This window comes from Amphiura filiformis, chromosome 14 (assembly GCF_039555335.1).
Source record: "Amphiura filiformis chromosome 14, Afil_fr2py, whole genome shotgun sequence".
Lineage (NCBI taxonomy): Eukaryota > Metazoa > Echinodermata > Ophiuroidea > Amphilepidida > Amphiuridae > Amphiura > Amphiura filiformis.
Genome location: NC_092641.1, coordinates 30,947,328 through 30,969,359, shown reverse-complemented (window position 1 = coordinate 30,969,359; position 22,032 = coordinate 30,947,328). Strand labels below are relative to the sequence as shown.

The 22,032-nt window shown below is 35.9% G+C and overlaps 1 protein-coding gene across 1 annotated transcript in view; it reads right to left on the bottom strand.

The window, feature by feature from the left end:
• LOC140169951 (uncharacterized) overlaps positions 1-20,075 on the bottom strand; it is an 89,058-nt gene extending 68,983 nt beyond the window's left edge. Inside the window, exons 1-3 of the mRNA XM_072193260.1 lie at positions 19,913-20,075; positions 3,954-4,062; positions 3,040-3,215 (exon numbers count right to left, since the gene is read on the bottom strand). Coding sequence (XP_072049361.1) covers positions 3,040-3,215; positions 3,954-3,977 — 200 coding nt within the window. The 5' untranslated portion in view covers positions 3,978-4,062; positions 19,913-20,075. The remainder of the gene's footprint in view (positions 1-3,039; positions 3,216-3,953; positions 4,063-19,912) is intronic.
• Positions 20,076-22,032: the final 1,957 nt, after the last annotated feature.

Here is a 22,032-nt window from a genome sequence, read left to right as displayed (position 1 = left end):
CCAACCTGCCCCCCGTTTGGTGGGCCAACCTGCCCCGCCTGGTTAATTTTCTTTTCGCTCTCTCCTACAACTACTATAACTTTTGTATAAGTCACAGAGCCATATAAATTTGTTAGCATTTACCTAGAGTAAACAGCTCTCAAGTATCAAATTGATCATGAGAGCCTCCTAACCCACAAACTGAGCTCTCCAGATAAGTGGGGGAAAAGGGGGCCAACCTGTCCCGGTCTCCCTTACTAGGTGCATAATGATCATGTGCAAAAGGAATCTTGCAAATTTATCTTATAAATTTATAATTTATATCTAGAGAAACGGGCGAAATGTTCGATTTTGAATTTCATTCTGTCGACAACGAAAGTATCACACACAATCCTATGGACCATTGAAATATATGTTATAGCCCATAATTACGCCAACTGAATGTCCGATTTGCATGAAAATTTGGGTTTAGGTTTCTTTCATGAATGTAAAAACACATGAGCAGGAAGAAATTTGGATAGAAATACTCCTTTAACATTATATCAGCGTTCAATGAAAATATTTAACACAACATCTATTAAAATGCTGTTTTAAATATCATTTTAATGAAAAAATCATGTTTTTGCAGCCATTTTGGCGGCCATTTTGAATGTTTACATGCCCATGAGATCATATTAATTGATGCTGATGTCATATTTTTACCCCTTTACCAGAGAGATACTTTGAATACAAAAGAACACAATGTTTGGCACCATTTTATTGTAAATCTGGTACTTCATAATACTCCTGGAACACATTTTAATGAAAAAAGACGATTTTGGCGGCCATTTTGGCAGCCATTTTGATTTTTAAACATATCCAGGAGATGATAGAAATGACATAGACAACTGACCATAATATCAGCAACCCATGGTTATTTTTAACATCAAATAAGTTAAAATATTGAATTCTAAATACATTTGAATGAAAACCCCATCTTTTGGCAACCATTTGGCAGCCATTTTGAATGTAAACATGTTATACTGACCTTCAATCATAAAAATAATGTCAGAAATTGATTCCTTGTATTCAAAAACCTATAGAATGATGTATTACACATGAATATTGAGTGAAAACTAAAATTTAAAATTTTCAAAATGGCACAAGCGCCATCTTGGATTTCTCGAATTCATGGCCGCTTTAAAAAAGCACCTCTGTGATTCGTTAACCTCAAAGGTCCAATAACCCAAATCAAGTGTCAAAATCTCTGCCCTATCCGGTGTAGGCCGGGTTCTAGCTAGGGCCAGGACTATTTATAAAAATATCAAAATGGACAGCTCATGTACAGGAATATACGAGGGTCATTCAAAAAGTTCTACCTGTTGGGTCATAACTTTTGTTCTGTTAAAGGTAGCTACTTGAAAAGTTGCATACATATAGCTTGTAATGTCCCCTACAGGTGGTGAAAAATTCATGTCAAGACCATTTCCAGATTTTTGTAGGTGACCTGAAAAACACCGTAAGATATGGTACACCCGAAACGGTGACGCATCTTTGGATATTGCACTTCAAAACATGCGTGCAGCCAATGTACGAAATTCCCTCTTTATGCAAAAAAATCATATTAGTAACATTATAAATTTTGAATGAATATACACCTTACAGTCCAAAACATCACCTGTGACTGAAAAAGTAAAATTTTGATGGACAGAAATTACCCCCAATTCCACTTTTTGGAGGGATATCTTGTAACATTTCAGGTAATGATAATCAGCATAGTGTCCATTCGTACAGCGTGACTTTTCTAGCTGCGCTTTTAGATAAAAAAGAGTAATTTCCAGTATCTAAATAGCGCCACCAATCTTGTCATAAATAGAGACATTTTATATCCGAAAAAGCTTTAAAAATGCTGTGAAAGTGAATAATGTCGTAAATAAGGGGAAATTAAAGTTGAAAAGGACTCAAAAGCATCTCTATACATTATTATTGACCACTGTAAGCTGTTTAAGCCTAAAAATTGGGTTGTACATGATGTTTTGTTTAAAAAACTAATAAATGATCACATCAAACAACCGTGTACACTGGCTATTTGTTCTATTAGTTTTGTGCATATTAAATGTCTATCATTTTCAGTTTGTGGCAACCTTTTAACCAGTACATATAATTTTATGATTATTCTTGTGTTTTATACAGTTTTTACTGTATAACATGACCAAGTGGAATAATTATGGGATCTTTAACACACTGTACTTGAGACGCTTTTGTAAATATTGTACATATTTTGACCGTTTCCGGAGAACCATATCTTACTGTGGTTTTCAGGTCACCAACACAAATCTGAAAATGGTCTTGTCATGACTTTTTCACCACCTGTAGGTGACATTACGAACTATATGTATGCACATTTTCAAGTAGCTACCTTTAACAAAACAAAAGTTATGACCCAACAGGTAGAACTTTTTGAATGACCCTCTTACTATACTCAAATTTGGGCTATTCCAGTTGAAATCTACACCCCCTGTGGATCCATATCTCCTACACAGGGAGTGTGAATTTCAAATGGAATCATCCATTTGGGTAACCCAATTTGAACGAAATTTTCTCCCCGTGTGGAAAATTAAGGTTATATCTTCCATAGGTATGGATTTCAACTGGAATAGCCTGAGGGGTTATTTTCACTTTCACTTCACCTTTGTGAAAGAAGATACATATTGTGACGTCACTGGTTTCTGTTTATACCTGGGATTCCAAATATAAACTTCACAATTATTTCCAAGAAATGAAAGGTGGGTGCTTAGATATTTTCTACTTAATTGTGTTTTGTACAGGTCTCACATTTGAGGCCAGAACAAAAATAATTTGATTCCTAAATTCTGATTGAAACTGCACAATTTGTAACTTGTAAGCGGTTTTGATATTAGAAGAAAAAACATGATTTCAAAATGGCCTATACAATCCAGTGGTTACCATCACTGGGAATGAGGCTATCACTTCTTCGTCCATAACATCTGGACGAAACACATCTCAGGCTTTAAATTTTGCTTGGGGTTGAGGTTCTTTGACTCCCTCTATGAATCTCACCTTGAGTCTTTAAAGAGCTTCATCTCGACACCCCACTTGATCCATTTCTCGTGGTTCACATAATTTTTGCCAAACAAGAACGGTGAGAAGATGCACTTCATCATTGTCTCTTCATGGTGCTTGCGGTCCTTTTCCGACTTCAGCACGTCTATCCAACTTTTCATTTGCTCCGCTTTCTGAGAAATTTCAATGATACAAAGAAAAGTCATTCATAAAGAGAAGTACATCACTGGTGATTACCACCAACATCATTAACTACGTGCCTTTATAGGACATGAATTCTTGATAAAGTTCTTTTTGCAGGCAATTGGGATGTCAAAACATGTGACCTGCTTCCGAGATATGAGTCGCAAGTAGGTCGTTTTAAGACATCCTGGCTGCTGAGTTGGTGTTCTTTACTTTGTTTGCCGTGCACATGTACATGTATGTATAAGCCAGTAGCATGTCCTTTGTGAATGGCCCATTATGCCCCCATTCACAAAGGACATACAGATATATACTACCGTAAAGATTCGCCTAATGGCGCATATGGGCTCCTTTGCCTTAGATAAATTTCAGGTACAAAGAGAGTTTCTGAAAATCCCAACAAGAATTAAGCGTCAGTGCCCTTATTTGCTGGTGGGATTTTACGGCAAGGCACTGTTGGTTTGTGCCTAAAATTCCAGTTATTAAGAAATTAGCCAATAGCGACATTAGATGAATCTTTATAGTATTGGCTTGAACCACTGCATGTGAAACAAAGAACACCGACCCAGCAACAAGGACGTCTCAAAACTACAAACTTGCGACTTTACGCTAATTTTGTGGTGGCAGATCACATGCTTCATTTAAGCATTATGAGTACCAGAGCAAATGGATAATTAATTATCTCAAGACAGTTAAGATGAATAAGAAGAACAAGAAATATTACTTACCATAAGTTTCTGTTTGTTGTCCATTTTTAAAAGTTGATGCTAAATATAATTTTCTACAAAATTGCACGTTAGTTATATCCTATTCACGCGTAGTACAGATGTAATCAATCTGCAAGGAGAAAAAAAAGAAAAAGTAGCAACATTTTTGAAGAAACAAAGACTACAATATGAAAATAAATATATACGCATCATCATCAGTTGGCTGCTGAGCAGGCGACTACAAGCTTTCTCCAACTGTTGCAATATTGGGCTAGCAAAACAACTTTGTTTGGCTGCAGCATCCCTTCATCTCCCATGAGGTGCTGGACATACTAGATGTTCAGTGTGTGCGGCTGTTATTTAGCATCACTTTGCCAATGTTAGTACAGTACAACAACTTAGAGATGGCACTGTGATCTTCAAGATCCTGTTGTTCTACTACAGCATTTTACCTAATTTGCACCCTGGGCACTTAATACATGTAAGTCATTTTGGGTGCTTGTTTCAAAAATAAATTTCTGTGCATTATATATGCTGAAATTCAATAAAGGGCCACTTTAAAAACAAAATGCAAGCTAGAAAAGATCTGCAGGCATTAATTACGGAAGGGGTGATAATTAGGTAGAATTCATTTAAACTTATATTTTGCTTGCATGCTCACATGTAATTAATAAATTTGCATTTTTTTAATATTCAATGAAGGGGACGTCACTGTCCTTGAGCAGCATCCTGGGGTAAAATTTTCTTTCACCTTGCAAGAATCCACTTGGATTCTGGTAACAGCATTTGACAAGAATCTTTAGCTTCTCATTTATTTATTTAAGTGTATACACATAGGCTCAAAAAAACTGTGAGAATCTCTTTAAATTTATGCAAATTAGAGTAGAATCTCTGTGAGAATGGATTCTCGCCAAATTTCTGAGCCTGCCGTCACTACCAGCCTCATATTATTTTACTGTGTTTTGTTTTTTATTGATCAGTATCCCCATACTATTAAGTCCTATGTAGTAGGGCTAATAACTTGTACTGATAACTTGCTGTTGTTTGCTATGTACGTATGTAAATCAAAGGCATACATGTACCTCTGTACTGTTTTCACAATACACAGATCCCATTTATTGTCAAAAAACTTATAGTAATCACTGGCAATCCATATCCATGTGATTGTGCCATTAAGTTGAAAAACAGACAAAATTATGTGGTCAATAATTACCGCCAGTCTGCAACTGACGAAAAGCATATACATCATACATGTATCTACAGATTGGTTTTTGGCAATCTACAATGCAAAAAAAATATCCACATAAATATGGGACCTACCAATAAAGCTGCTTCAAGGCTTCTACATGTACTTCAACATTTTACAAATACCGGCACATGTTTCCAATTATTAGAAATCAAACCCTGTACATTGTACATTACGGAACACATTTGTACACACAGTACGATTCTGTAGAATGACGCTGAATATTGTGGTTCTGGGATTTCCCCAACAACTTCCTTTTTATCATACTGCACACTTTTTTATTTCCTCATGTATTTTTTAATGTGTTTTAATTTTCAGGAACTGTGGGATTCTGCTTGAATAGCCAGTTTATTTGCTTGTTCCAACATTTATTTGCTTCAGAGAAAATTTAAAAAAAAACCAATTGAACTTGAGAAATTTATGTAATCTGAATTTTGTTGGAAATTTTATCTGCTATTTTTCCATGTCAGGTTTCCTGGTAACGCACATTTTCTAATTGTGTTCACAAAAATAATGGCCTTTTGAAATACATGTAGTAATTAGTAATTACCATCAAAATGAAACCATAATACAAATTTCAGATTTTTTCTACATAGAAACTAGCGTTAGGCTACACAGTACAGGTTTCATATTTTAAGTTTTTTCATAAATATGAAATATAACTATTCTTTGAACAAGTTCACATTGAAACCACTGATACTTTTAATGTGTGAAAAAAACATTCAAACAAAAAAGTTAGTCAAAATAGGAGTAAAAAAAATACTGAGTAGATTACAAAAGATATGCAATTAATGCATAACACTGATTTTTTAGTCCTTTTAAAATACATAGTCTAAGTTGCTTCCTTATTTTAGTTGTGTTGTATTGTAACCAATTCCATTTCCTGGTTGCAAGACGGCCATCATCGCACCACCCACCTATCTGGGGAATCCCAGAACTACAACATGGCAACACTAGCTAATAAACAATGTTGCCAACATGAGTGTGATGTGTATATACAATGCATTTCACATTGAGGAAAAATGTTGTATCAACGAAAATAATGTTGGCACACTCTGGTATACTAAATGTTTCAAATGTATGGACATACTATACATATACCTGCCTGTGCGTGGATTTGAAACACCATAAATAAACACCATTTCAAACCCAAATCCACTATAATTTGACAGTTTTTGCACATTTGGTCTCAAGATTTAATGGTCAAATCTTCCGTACAAGTTGCCCAAATGTAACTTTATACATGTACATGTACACCCAGACCATAGTGAGTTTCGTCTTTATGAAATACATTATGTACCTATTTACATTCTTGCCTTATTATGCCAATCAAGACATTTTCTAGCTAAAATTTGATATGTGCAACTAATACAATATGGTACTGTCAACACTACATCACCTAACTGCAAAATGCCCTCTTACTTGGAACAAATACTTGTATGTATGTAAGTAATTAAGTGCCAAACTTAATTTCTGTTCCATAAGTGATCATACGACTCAATTTCTGAAACAACTCCACTGCCTCACAATCCAGGAGTGCATGTATACGTACGTCATACAAATATTAGATTGTGTTTAGTTACGGTACACATGTATCAGTACTAAATTGCCTGGGACCAGAGTCCCTGACCTGCAATTACTCCACAGAACTGGATTCCGAGTTGGGATCATAAAGCGTTAAGTTTCCTTTTCACGCTTTTTAAAATAACTGCCAATTATATACACATAAAAACAATCTGATGACCTTGAATTGAACTGGCACGAATTACATCAATTAATAAAATCAATACTAGCATTACTTGTTATTCACACCAAAATGAAGCTGTCCAATTCCAAAACACTTCAAAAATATACACCGAATCTGCACACATACAGTCCAAAAATAGAACCATCCATTGCATTTCTTTTGGTGTTGACAAGAACCGAAATAAGTAACTGTAATATTGGCCTGTACTATGAAACAAAATGGTCCTATTTCCAATGCCAAGTACAAAGTCCAACAACCCCCTTTACAAACCATTGCTCAAAATTTGACCTCAACTTGTTGAATATGAGTTTTTGTCCCCAAGACATTTAGTGATCATTCAAGTGTACAAACATATATATTGAGGTTAAAGACCTGCGTTGTGATAGATTTGCATGTTTGAGATCCTAGTCTCCTAGCGTTGGCACTGGATTCTACTATTGTTTGCGATAGCAAGTTCATTGTTATCAGTGACCTTGGTATTTCTATACCTGTGCATGTCTCACCTATTACGCACAATACATGAAATTGGGATTTGTTGATACCAAATATGGGAACCATATTAGCAAAATTTTTTGTGCTGTGGTACCACCCTTCATGCACATATGTAAAAGGTGTTCATGGACACATTTTCAAGTTCAGTTGATACATAGTTGGAATCCATCAGAACTAAACATCATTTATGATATTGACATTCATAATAATATAAAATGTTCGCTTTTTACTAAATATGAAATATTTGTTGTTTTACAATAAAGATGGAAATATCAATATATTGCAATGTATTCAGAGAGAATATACATTTTAAAAACATTATTTTAAAATTGAATGTACACACTTTTGACTTGTATTTAAAAGTACTCAGAGAACCTACATTTGCATGGCTAAACATAATGTACACGACGGATAGCATTTTATTATGCCAATGCATTAACAAAATTGCATGCAGCTGTTAATACTACCCAGATGTGCTCATCATGATCTGCCGATTTACAGCAAATGGTTGTTCATTTTATGTTTGTATGATTGGAAATGTACCGATCTCTAGTAATACAAAATTATCAAGATTTAAACAATATGATTATGAAAGAAGATACGATTTTACAATATATTATTTTATACATAGCAGACTGGATGTAGTTATCTGTTATCATTTACCGTATTCATTCCATTAACCGCCCATGCTCCTATAAGCGCCCACCCAGTTACTTTACAACAAGCAAATTGTGATATTAGTTTATGATCGAACTACCGGGTACAAGCAAATTTATCTGAAACATGGTTGGAAACATACACCAGGCACAAAAAGAAACTCGTCAGTTATATTCATCCTTGCTGTTCAATAACTTGATAATTTTGGATTATTCTGATATATACATTTTGTTAATTGGACTTTTCTTTCTCATTTGACACCCTGTTCGTGAACATTGAGCAAGAATTGACCAAGATATGCGCCTCCAAACTCTCAAACCCCAAAATGAAAAGTTTAAAAGGTTCAATTGTGCCTGTTACATTGTGTGCTTTATTGATTGGCCCGTAGTGCTTGTGTGCAATACAACGATGCGTTCCCACTGAAAATCGTTGAAAATGCAACTTTTGATTTTGGGGTTTGAGGCTTTGGAGGCGGTCAATTCTTGTTCATTTTTCACAAACAGGGTGCCAAATGAGAAAGCAAAAGTCCAATTAACAAAATGTATATTTCAGAATAATCCAAAATTATCAAGTTATTGAACAGCAAGGAAGAATATAACTGACAAGTTTCTTTTTGTGCCTGGTGTACATGTACACTGATGATGATGGATGAATATTTTGCCCCTTTTTTACGTATTGTAGGCCTAAACAATGTAAAAAATAAGCGCCCACCAAAAATGACTTTGTTAAGCGCCCTGGGCGGTTAATGGAACGAATACGGTACTTATTATTTTCTATATTTCAGAGATGCCACTAGGTCTTCAAAATAATTGAAGTTGGGACTAAGCCAGGGTCTGAGGGTTGGCCCCCAGCAGGGTGCAAGGTCAGCAGCCTGATTAGGGGCAGGGCAGGGAAGGGGTGAAGCCCCCCCCCCCAGAAGCATTTTCAAGAATAGAGACCACAACATTTTCCGCATAAAAATATGTTGATTTCTTTTTAGAAAATTCATCCCATTTTTTGTATTGATAACAGCATATTTACCTAAATACAAGTATTGCAATCAGTTTTGAGACCCCCGATTGCTTTGTTCTGACTTGAATTCCTAATTTTACTAGGCTGGACTATTTGGATCCTAAAAATTCAAAAATGTCACTAAAAAAGTGTTTTTTCACTAGAACAAGCAAGTTTCCTTTGAATTTGATTTGATTTTTTCATCAAACATATACAGGAGTAGTACATTGGCATATTCGCTCAAAAATCACAATATTGTGACTTGTTGTGTGTACAATGTAGGACCATGTCAGCCATCCTGGATACGGAAATTTATACACATTTTTATACACAAGTTTCATAAACATTTCAAGTAATTATTCTTCATTCTGTAGACCAGTTTTGAAATACACCCAAAACTTGAATCATTTGCATTCTCATGTCATCGCAGCATCTTTAATATGCAGCAGGGAATAGACCTACCTACAGTACATAAGCAGTGATAAGGGAAATCCCCACATGTGGGTTGTACCTGTGCATATGTTGACTGCTGAGGGTACATGTATTAAAAATTCATAACTTAACAACATAGAGCTAAATATTGCCCATCATTTTAAAAGTATGGCTGTATTGCTACACTATAAGTATTCATGTATATTTGCACACTTCCTGAATACAGTACTTACGCTGGAGTGAAAACAAAGTTATCAGAACGGTTATCATCATCCGATATCACTGAATCAACACCAGTTATTATTACACATTAGATCTCAGTATGGAATAATAAATAGACTTTGGATTCGGCAGAAGAAATTAACTAATTACTCTTTCACATTATTTGTATGTATATTCCATAATGACATTGATTGATCGCATTCACACGTTTATGAATCCAGTGATATATCCATCATAAGATCTTCCATCCTACAGACATCTCAACCAGTGAACATTCCAAAACCAAAAATTTACTCCAGTTTTCCAAAATTAACTTTAAAACAAAGCTATTATTATATACATACAGTTCTGAACAATAATATCCTGATCAGTGATGCTTATTTATTAATTATTTGACTTGCAGGGGCGTACTAATTACATACTAGTGTACTTTGAACTTGATCCAGACCAACAGATGCAGAAAGAAATTGCAATGTACACAGGGATGTCAAGTCAACTCTCACATATTTGGGCAATGAGCACCTTCTCATGCCACGGTAGTAAAATCTCGGTCACGCATCATCAAAATATGTGGGAAAAATGTTGTTGTCCCTTCATCTCCCACCCCATTCTACCCCTTAAGATTCTTGAGCGCCTTGGCAAAAAACAAAACATTTAATGTCAACAACTAACAAAATTCCAGAGGTCAAGGATTCATACATTGTACATCAAAGAGTAGATCGGCAGCTGATAAAATTTTCTCAGATCCAGATTCATCTCAAAGTGGTCTGATTTCTCATCTACCGTACCGATCTTGATTGACCAACACTACATGTGGTCATGTTTTTTAAACTGGGACCCTAAAAAAGGTGGTGCTGTCACATTTTGCTAAATCATTTTGTCTTCTTATTCCTATATTTTTGCTAAAATTCATCATGAACAAATGGTTTTGGTCTTATTTTGAAGATAAATTATTAATCTAATGAATTAATAACAAATATAATTAAACAAATGTATTAATTAATTACAACAGCTTAATTAAGTTAATTAGTCAGGTGGTGCCGGAAGTGGAGGAGCCGAAGCGGAGGAGCTCTGTGTAATTCCAATGGGAAGTTGATGTTCATTAATAAAATTTATGCACTTTGTTGCCTAGTAGAAGTGAAAATGCATTTGCATAATGTTAATCTTATTTTTAACTTTCTATAACTATAATTGCCTAGTTAATCTGAATAAACTTAGTAATTACTGATTTAATAAGCTTTTAATTAATGCAGTGGAATGTGGGTCATGCAATAGAATGGGCTTTAAATTTTGCATGCATATGAAATACATTTCAATATTGTTTTATATTTGAAATATAAAATAAATCTTCTCAAAAGAGATTATTACAGTCAAAGGATTTAATCTGATGACATATTGATCTCTGGTTATTGTTAAAAGTTTATTGATGTAGGCTATTTGTGCATGTATATGCCTACATGTACATGTACCTTTGTTACTAATTATTCACTGTATATTGATTTTTGGAACACCCTATATAGGAATTGGCTATTTAAATTTGATATTATAGCAATTCTTTAAACTATATTGAATATATTTTCCAAATTTAATGGCACTTAGTGAAATTTTACATAAATTACTTTTTTCACACCCTGTATAACACAATGGGCTTAACAAATATAGTGCAAACTATATATTTAATGAAAGGACTAACTGTGTACATTGCAAATATCAAGTTCATTTTCCAATTTAATATACTATGTAGAAATATTGAAGTGGTAAAGAAATTAAATTTTTTCGGTATTTTTCAATGGAATCACCCTGTATATTTTTGGTACACCCTGTATATCCACTCAAACATTACAGATTTGCAATCATGACAATATATGCTTTCTAAAAATGTATACTTTTACTAGTTTGGGTGAAAAGTTTTTGAAATATAATCAGAAATACAAAAAAGGAGTTCATTTTTGACAAATTGCAAGATGTGACACAATTGGGTCCCACCTCAAAAAACATGACCATGTGTAATTACAAAAGTTGATCCACTCACTTATTTTTACCCCCTCCCCAACACCGCATACCCCAAGATGTCACTACTGTGGTACTGACACTATGTGAGCTGTTCAATTTAAGGGGGTACTACACCCCTGGCCAATTTTGTGCCTATTTTTGCATTTTTCTCAAAAATTATAGCACATTAGTAACAAGTAAGATATGTGGCCATGCGTTTTGAGTTGGGCCAGTAAATAGGTGGAGATGTTACATGCGCGCGACATTTTAGGGTTCATCTTTTTAATTTTCTCAGTTAATATGCAGCCTATGTAGTTAAATTTGGTGTCAAATTAAAGCTTGTGATGAGACCAATACAGTAAACCTTAAAACAGTTGTAAAAAGTTATTAACATTTGAATAATTTGCATCTAATTAGCATAATGTGCGGGGTGGAGGAGGATCAGGAGGAGGAGGATCAGGAGGAGCAAATTTAATAAAAGTGACCCCCAGGGGTCATATGATGCAAGAGGTCCATTTCTTTTTTCACATTTTATAATTCACTTTAAACTGCATACTATAAGACCATACAATCATATTCCAGGTAATTTAATTTGCTTTGAGAAGCAATTTTGCATATTTTATTTTCCGTTCGGGTTACACATTGAAGTCAATGGGAAAATATGCCTTGAAAGAGGCTGGCGCAAAATCATTTTAATTTTATTGAACCCTATGATGTTATATATGTATTTAAAGCTCTGACTGAGAGGAATTCAAATATGGAACTTTTAAATATGTGGGGTGAAGCTAACTTCTTTTTTTTAATTTGTCAAATTTTACATTTTTTCCCTAAAATATTTGGTATTTTCAGTTTCATAACTCCTTAGTGTTACACCCTGTGTCATTTTAAAGTGCATTTTTGATTTTTTTGTTCATTTGCAGCCAGAAAATGTATACTTTTATATATGTTGGGTATAGTATGTGAAAGATATTCATATCTAAACGAAAAAACATGCAATTTTCATCTCGCGAAAACATGTAACGCATTACCGGCCCAACTTAAAACGCATGGCCATGTATATTATAGGGGCAAGGACTACAACTACTGTACTGAAAATTCAGCAACTCAAAGTAAGTAGTTATTGATTTATTGTTCAAATATTGGTTTACCCTCATTTTTGACTGTAACTCCACAACTGTTGTCTGTGCTGAAATAAAATTTCCAGTGCAGTAGTTGTAGTCCTTGCCCCTATAATATACATATCTTACTTGTCCCCAATACGCTATAATTTTTGAGAAAAATGCAAAAATAGGCACAAATTTGGGCAGGGGTGTAGTACCCCCTTTTAAAATGTGCCCAAAATACATGACAACAAAGCCCAGTTCAATGGACCCATATCATAAACCAAACAGATTAATTATTGGAACAATACCTGTATCAGATGCATTATATCAGGACAATACCTGCGACTGGTCCTGGGGTGGAAATTATGACATTACATAAACATCAACAAAACAATAAGTGCATGCACACCTGGCAGGCAAAGAATAACATTGTTACTGCCAATTTTACTGGTATGATGTCCCATATGTCACGTCATCTGTAGACACATGTAGCAACAACCATCCCTACTACAGACTCAACACAAGTGAAAGAGGCACTGGTAGCCGAAGCATTTATTTTTTCTTGTTATGATTTTAGGGTGGTTATTATACCCCCACCTAAAAATTTAGGAGGGTCCTGACCCCTGTATCCCTTGCCTATATGGAAAGAAGCAACAATACCACATGAAAATTTCACTGCATTAAAATAAAATTTGTAGGGTAAACAATGACATCATACTCTTGAGATTAGTAATACTAATAGCCACAACAACAACTAAACTTTATCTACATAGACTTTGGCTTGATACATTTTGAACAACAGGTATAAATTAACAGTTATCAGTATTAAAGACAGGACTATACACTTTAGGAGTGGGTAAATTAGGGTAAGCAATTGACCAGACGTACATTGTAACTTTAAAAAAAAAAAATTAAATACGGACAGGACTACGGGTAATTAAAGGTAAAATGCCCAGAGAACATAGAGTTACCGAAGTTTCAAACCAGACGAGACGAGTTTTTATAGGGTACTAAAAATGTACCGGTACTCAAACTTATTCAGGAATCCTCCCCCCACCACCTCCATTAGTGCCTCTCTTTGCATCTTCTGAACCGAAATGACTTGTCTACCAATCGGATACAGATTTTATAATATGTACCAATATGATCTAATCCTCCTCCATGACATGGTCATTGGTATAAAGGATTACATTTTAAAAACAAAATGGTCACAAATTTATTGTCATCACTCACAAATTTATGCTCATAAACCATGCTGACGTTTTGCCAGTATGTACCGTACCGTAGTTCAAGAAACCCTCGTGTTATTGAAAAATCACAATCATAGAACTCATCAATTTTTCAGTGTTTTTGACACTATTCATGTATAACTATAAGGTGGAAACAAGAACCTAATCAATTGAACTTTAATAAAATTAATCTGACTTTATGGAGTACCTTAATGTATTTGCATCATGTCTAGACTAGTATATTTATTGTACTTTTGTCAGGGTACAGCATTTCATAGCTTTTTGTGATAATAAGCAACCTCAGCCACTTTTAAACCTACATACATCCTACCGTACACTTAAAATGGCATCCAATGAAATACTGAAAAGGAATTGCATTGCACCTCACTGTCCTTAAAAAAGCATTGTTGATTCAACAGCTGTTTAAACGAAAGACATATACTCGCACAAGTTTTTCACAGACCTGTTAATTTAGCTTTTTGGTGGTTCTGTCCTCCCTCAGAAATGACTACATTTTATACAAGCATTCATTCCAACACTGACCTCAGATGACCCCTGGATTACCTCGGGTGGCCTTGACCCACTAACCAATACAAACTTGTTCTACAGGTCTGGGGGTGAAGATGCACCCACCCACCAAGTTTGAAGAATGTGCGACCCCTAGTCTCCGAGAAAATAGGTTTTTGCATTTTATGCAAATTCTAAAGGTACTTTTAAGGGATCTAAAATGAGCGTTTATTGCATTTCGACAGTACTTTTTGTGAGACATGAGAGCACCTCAGACCTATCGAATTGCATTCTGAATACTGAAGCATGTCTTTCTGATATCAAATAATTTTCATTTTTGAAAATCACAATATAATACAAATTTTATGACAAATTATAAAAATTTGATATTTTTCACATTTTTTGATAACAGTCCTCGAAGAAATTATATAAATCTAATGACATATTCTTAAAGTGTATGTAGCAGGGAGGAAAAGCCGACGGTCAATTGAAAATTTTGACCTTTCATATCAAAGATATGGATTTTTTCCCCAAAAAGACCTAATTTTTTTTGGTGTTTTGGGAAAAAAAATCCATATCTTCAATACGAAAGGTCAAAATTTTCAATTAATCGTCGGCTTTTCATCCCACCTACATACACTTTAAGTATAAATCATCAGATTTATAAAGTTTACTTCAAGTACTGTTAAATATCAAAAATATCAATTTTTAATGATTTGCCATAAAATGTGTATTAAATTGCAAATTTCAAAAATCAAAATTATTTGATATCAGAATGACATTCTTCAGATTCAGAATGCAATTCGATATGTCTGATGTGCTCTAATGTCCCACAATAAATACTGTCCAAACGCTCATACCCCAGCCCTTAAGTTACCATATTTTGCACTGAAAATCGAATCAGGTCGAGATCCTCTGAGGCTCTGGTCATGCTACCTCCTACCAAGTTCCATCATCATAGCACTTAGGGTTCTTACGAAACCCCAGATACAGCTCCACAAGGCCAAGGCACTAAGGCAGATTTCTTCAGATTGCCAACCATATTTGTAGAAGCGTTCCGAATGTAAATTATGCAAATTAACAACTAAATGTGCATACCTTTCGCCGAAAAACTAATCAGGTGATCAGCAGGTGTATATCTATGCCTGGTCGAGCACCCTCACAGACCCGAACGTAGTGAGGGTGCTTGGTATTATATCCGCCATGTTTCAAATCAATGGATGGCCAGCGTAATGGCCCGCAAATTTAAGCTTTATGAGAAGCCTATTTTAGTTGCAAAATGAGAACACAGAGTGGCTTATCTTTAACCCACATTCTCAATCTCTCATGCCAGAGTTTAAAATAAAACGATCCCTAACTAATTATCAAAAGATCGTAAATTTAATTTCTTGAAACGCGTGCGGTAAACGATTTGTTTACAAGTAACAATCCTTGTTCCGACACCGATACCGTTCATTCGGCTTCATTCGGCAAACCACATGATCACTCAGGTGAACTAGGATTGGACGATCGTTTGCATTAAATTTTATCCAGGTTCCGGGCCATGCTTAATGGCGATACTCGCGTCTTGGAAATATTTTTCAACCACGTTGCAAAATGATCGGAAATACACCATCAAGGCGACTCGATCGGTAAGCATCATTGAAACTAAGAAATATTTGATTTATTTGATAAAATTGTAGTTTACAGTTTTGATTAGTTTGATGAGAGTGGATTTAAAAACCAGTCCACTAGTAGACGTTGTAATTGACAGCTTGACAGTTCCGCCGGAGGATAATGTGAATCCATAAGATGTGGCGATCAATTTCACGATTAAAATCTTTCCTTTGGGGCGATTTCCATTTCTTGCTATCATTTAAAGCCTGAAAGCATCAATACTAAAGATAGGCTATCAGTCGCTTGTGCATATGTTAACATTGGATTCCATGTCTTGTTATTGTTCACTGTATGGAAAAGCCTGTTCTGTTGTATCTTGTATTGGTAGTATTTCCCACATATATAGTATAATGAATGATTCCTGCCACCAGGTTTCGTTACCATATATGCCCAACGGATCTTGAGATAGTCTGTCCACAAACTCTGCTATACTATCAATTTACGCTGATTTTCTATACTCGTTTCCAGTACGGTACCGTTTTCTGATGGGTGACCGGCGTAGGAACCCATTCGATTCATGTATACCACGCTAGCGCTATGTACATGGATCGAATCCATGGGTTCCTACAGTCACCCATGGAAAACAGTGTACTGAATAGCTGTACACCATGTCCATATTGGCCAAGGGATGGTTTGTTTACATGGCAATAATTCCTTCAGAATAGGCAATACAGATTCCAAACATATAAAACTTACCTTTATCAGTTTTAGTTGCCCCTAATAACTCCAAATTGACATGACAATTAATTCTATTTGCTCAATTTCATACCAAAATCAACGAAAACATGGTTTTGTTATTGCAAAATAACATGAAAATGAGAAAGGTTATATCTGGTCATTTGCAGTAGGCCACTTCAGGTAATCAATATTGGTCCTTGAATTGCGTACCTGAGTTAGACATGTCCACATAGAGGGCGACATTCAATCCAAAAAGTTTAGACCACAGTAGCTCACAGTCAATGGCTTAACTGTGTAATCTCCATAGGGAAATACAAAAATTTGAAATTTGGACACCAGAAACTTGGAGACGTAGTCTAAAAAGTGCTGGTACTTTATCCTTGATACAAAAGTCAGCATGCAGTGAAAGTTAGATTTCATAAAATAAAATCGCCTTTGCGTAAAATGGATCATCGTGGTAAAAAATGATGCATTACATGCTTTGTTTGTACTGTTGTACAGTAAGTCATTGAAAGGCATTGTCAATGATGGTCGCAGAAAAGTGCAGTTTTTTAAAAACAGACATTTGCCCATAACTTCGCTAATGTTTGACCTACAGACATGGTTGACCCCTCATTTTTTAAGTTAAATAAGGACAAGTAAAAAATAAAACATGTTTCACGTCCAGAAAAAAAAAAAAAGGAGGAAGAGGGGGCTTTTTATTTTCTATTTTTATCGCAAAATTGGTGTAAATACCCATACTTAGAGCTGTTTTGGCGTATACAATAATGCCTGGAAAAAGGAGGAAGCCCTTTTTTATTTGTTGTTCTGAGAGTTACACCCCCTCCAATGATCACAAAACCTAACTAAAATGTTTCTTGTATCTTAACAAGGCTATAGAAAGCATTCCAACTTCCTAGACATATTTTTTGAAAAGTTATAACTGCATTTCAAAAATAAAAATATATTTGAGGAAACCTCAAAAAAGGAAACGGGAGGGGACGTGAAACATGTTTATTTTTATTTTGCCTTTAAATCACCTTTTTAAACAAAATAATTTCCATGTGAAATATCCTACTTGAAAATTTTGTGAACATGCCTACCTGAGTGACTTTTTGCTCATTCCATTGTAAGAGTGATAGTGTTGTAAACTTGATTGCATAACATTAAGATTGCCAACTGACATCCTTTGTATTTGAGTTGTCTGATGATGGTATTAGAACTGTCATGGATGTAAACATTACACAAAATGTCAACAAAACATGCTACTGCAGAACTCTATATGCCTGTATGTGTGTGTCTGAGGGCCGATCTGAGGGCTGATGACACACATTCGATGGGTGTAAGCGCTATGTCATGTGCGTTTGTCATGTTTGTGTTTGCAGAGCCACTTGCTTTCCGAGTGTTTGAACTTGGCCAAGAATTACTTAATTTACCTGTAGTAAAATGATTGGTCATGATGACTCATGAACAGGGTTCACAGTTTGCTCTCAAATAACCGGGTCCACTTTTTTATGCTGGACCCATTCAGATCCCATTTAGTTGAAATTTGCGGGTCCCAAATTGATTTTTGTGGGTCCAATTTGTACTTATGTACGAAACTTCAGAAACACCCGGAAATGTATTTTCAGTACTGGCGCAAACGATAAATATGAAAGTATGCCGAATTCGGCACCCAAAACTTAACCAAAGCCGACATGCTGGCTCTGAGCAACGCAAACATTTAGAATAGAATCTACTCAAATGTCTCCAAATGAGGGACACGGTTGAGTGACTCCAACGCAAGTAATTGCTATACTTGGTACTTCAGTCAAGTATCTGAAGTGGATGATGACATTGGACAACAGTTTATGAGTGGAGATAAAGGAGATGAGTACACAAAGAGTGCTGGGTGTGCAGTCACCTATGAAAATAATATCAATAAACCCTACATGTAGTCTAAAAGTTTGCGTTGAGGAAAGCCAACATGAGTCAAATTACTGGGTAAAAAGAGACTTTCCGCGATCGGCCGACTTTCTCATAAAGAACTACAATTACTACCTAATATAATAACATGCACTACTTTAATCATCTAATTATTTGGTTATTTTGTTATATTTGCTCGGTTGAAATATACAACTACCGCAAAAACGTGTTTTCGCGATGACCCTGTTTTGTTGACAGTATTATTGTAACATAATATTTGCACGATCCGAAAAAAATATCGCAAGTCAACCTCTTCCACAGTTCCCCTCGTATCACTGATCAAATATCTGTGCATGAAATAGCGATGAGGTGTGTATCATGTTGCAGCGATATTTGTAATTGTACATATGTATGTAATTTATGAATGAAAAGTTATTTAAAAATGTGCTGTGAGCCGATTGAGAGCTGGGTTATCGCACAATGACGATCTATGATGACATTTTCTATTTCTTGGATGGGATTTTTTCCGGGTCCAAGCACAGCTTGCTGGACCCATTCAGGTTACATAATCTTACTTTTTCCGGGTCCAGTCTGTTCAAAAAGCGTCCTGGACGCGAAAACGCGATAAACTGTGAACCCTGCTCATGAATGTCATTCACTCGGTCGGACATCCGGGAACATTGTCCACTTCGTCCCCTTTAGGCTTTGCACAACACACATGACACAACTTAGCGCGCGCGCGCATAAAGTCTTATTCAGATTTCATTTGACAGCTTTAACCATCGTCAAGAGTGTGCATTGGACCTTGTGCAAATAATACGCGCTGGACGCTTAATTTGTAAAAGGGAATCTGGATAAGATTGTCTTAGAAAAAAAAAGACTTCTAGCAGCAACTCATTTGTTCAATTTAAAATTAAAAAAGGAACATATCTGACAGTAAACTAACATTCTGAGAGAAATAACAATATCATTATTGTCATGGTCATGACCCGGGGGTCATGATTATATTTTTCAAACAATTTCAGACCCAGATTCCCAGAATCCAGAGATTATTTATCCAACATCTTGAACATGTCCAATGGCAATGCGATTGCGAGAAACTCAGTCAGAAAGCTTAAATTTTATCCTTTACTATACTCACCGACAAAATACCTACGGCTTTCCAACTCCTCAATTTTTCATTTTGATTTCATGATTATGTCTATAAACTCGTCAGAAGCATAAAAATATGCCTAAAACCGGGTAAAAATACAAGTTTAGAAAGCACTATGTTTCACTACACTTCCAATTCAACATGCACGCAACATTCACATGACATTACCTTGACCTTTGTAAGATAAACAACAAACGTACGAAACTCATACGCTTTTTTATTCTTGCAAAGTCACTGTTGACAAAACACGTGCTTATATAAAGAGGGCGACAAACTTAGGTTGTTTTGGCAAAAAATTATTATTATTGTTAAAGTTTGAAGCAGACGGCGCCTGTCTTATACAGAATTCATTTTCTTCAACTATTTCTTGTAAAATTTCAGTGAAATTTTGATTTGATATTCTTTGCTAAATATTATGAAAATTATAAGTAATTACTAATTGGGCTAAAATACCCTAAATTGTCACCCAAATCTGTCTGACAAAAAGTCTGAAAAAAAGTTGCAATGATCAGTCATCCAGGCTCATTTGGTAGAAGTTGGTACAAGGAGTTAAGGGCTGTGCAATAATTATGAGCCCCCCAGGGGTAAAATTTCAAACGGCTCGCCAAAATCGCTTGCCCCCCTCTCTCGGCCTGCCAAAATCGCTTGCCCGGCCCTCTCGGCCCGCCAAAAATTCTTTGCCCCCCCCCCCCCTTGGGCATGCCAAATTTTTGGGATCCCAATTTACAAACCTTAAATGGTCTATATACCTGTTGCGAGCGCAGCGAGCAGGAAAAATTGCATATTTAAGCGTTTCCGTACTGTTTTTCTAAGTCTTTTAGAGCGTTTTATTAAAAAGGCGCCCCATGAATGTTTGCCAAAATCGCTTGCCCCCCCTCTCAGCTTGCCAAAAATTGCTTGCCCCCCCTTTTGGCTCGCCAAAAATTTCTTCCCCCAATTTTACCCTCCCCAGGGCTCATAATTATTGCACAGCCCCTAAGGAAGGACAACTCTAAAAACGTCTTGTCCTTCCTTGAAAGAGTTAAAATTCACTCTTTTAGAGTGGTTTTCACTCTAGTACGGATTTTAAGTGAAACACATTTCACTCTTGGAGTAACTACAGAATACCCCTCTCGGGGGTATAGTTGTATAAAGTTGTAACATGTTTGTATGTATTGGAATAGGGTGTTTTGTGCTTGAGTGGGGTATTCTGTTTTAATGATTTGTGTATGGTAATGTTGTGAGTGTGTTATTCTGGAGACTAAGTATAGGTCTTGGGTTTTTTGTTGGCGCAGTTGGCGCAGACGTAGTCGAAAAACCGACAGAGTTGGCGTTTGACGTGGACGCAGTTTAAATTGGCGGGTTGATCAATGCAGCGTAGATGCATTATTTAAGTTGCAGATGAAACAAAGGAAGTATGTTTGCTGGTACTACTCGGGAGTAGGCCTATAGGCCCTAGGTGTCGGTTTTTAACAAGGCGCAGTCGGCGCAGACGTAGTTGAAAATTGACAGGTTTTTAAAAATGGGGCGTGGACGTAGTATTGCGGGGATTTGTCCCCGTTATACCGTTGAAGGAGTTCAAGATGTGGTATTTTTTTGTGTGATTGTATTTGAATTAGTTGTTGGTACATGTATAGGCCTACTAGGACAAATTCTATGTCTAGTTTTTATGTCGGCGTAGTCGGCGCAGACGTAGCTGAAAATTAACAGGTTTGGGCTTTGGGCTTGGACGTGGATAAAATTGGTGATTTTATGAATGGGACATAGTGTTTGGGGATTTGTGCCCATGATGTTGAATTAGTATAATATGTTAAATTGTGTGTGAATGTGGTGGCAGACTGGCAGTACATGAACAGTATGTTGGACATAGGTCTTGGTTTTTAAGTCGGCGCAGTCGGCGCAGTCGGCGCAGCCGTAGTTGAAAATGGCAGATTTTGCGTTTGGGCGTGGACGTAGTTAAAAGTGGTGATTTTAAAAATGGAGCGTGGACGCAGTATTGCGGGGGGATTTGTCCCCCAATGGCGTTGAAGGAGTAGGCCTACAAGATGTAGTTTTGTGTTTGATAGTGTTTGAATTTGTTGTTGGTACATGTAAATTGGACAAAGTATAGGTCCTGGTTTAATGTCGGCGCAG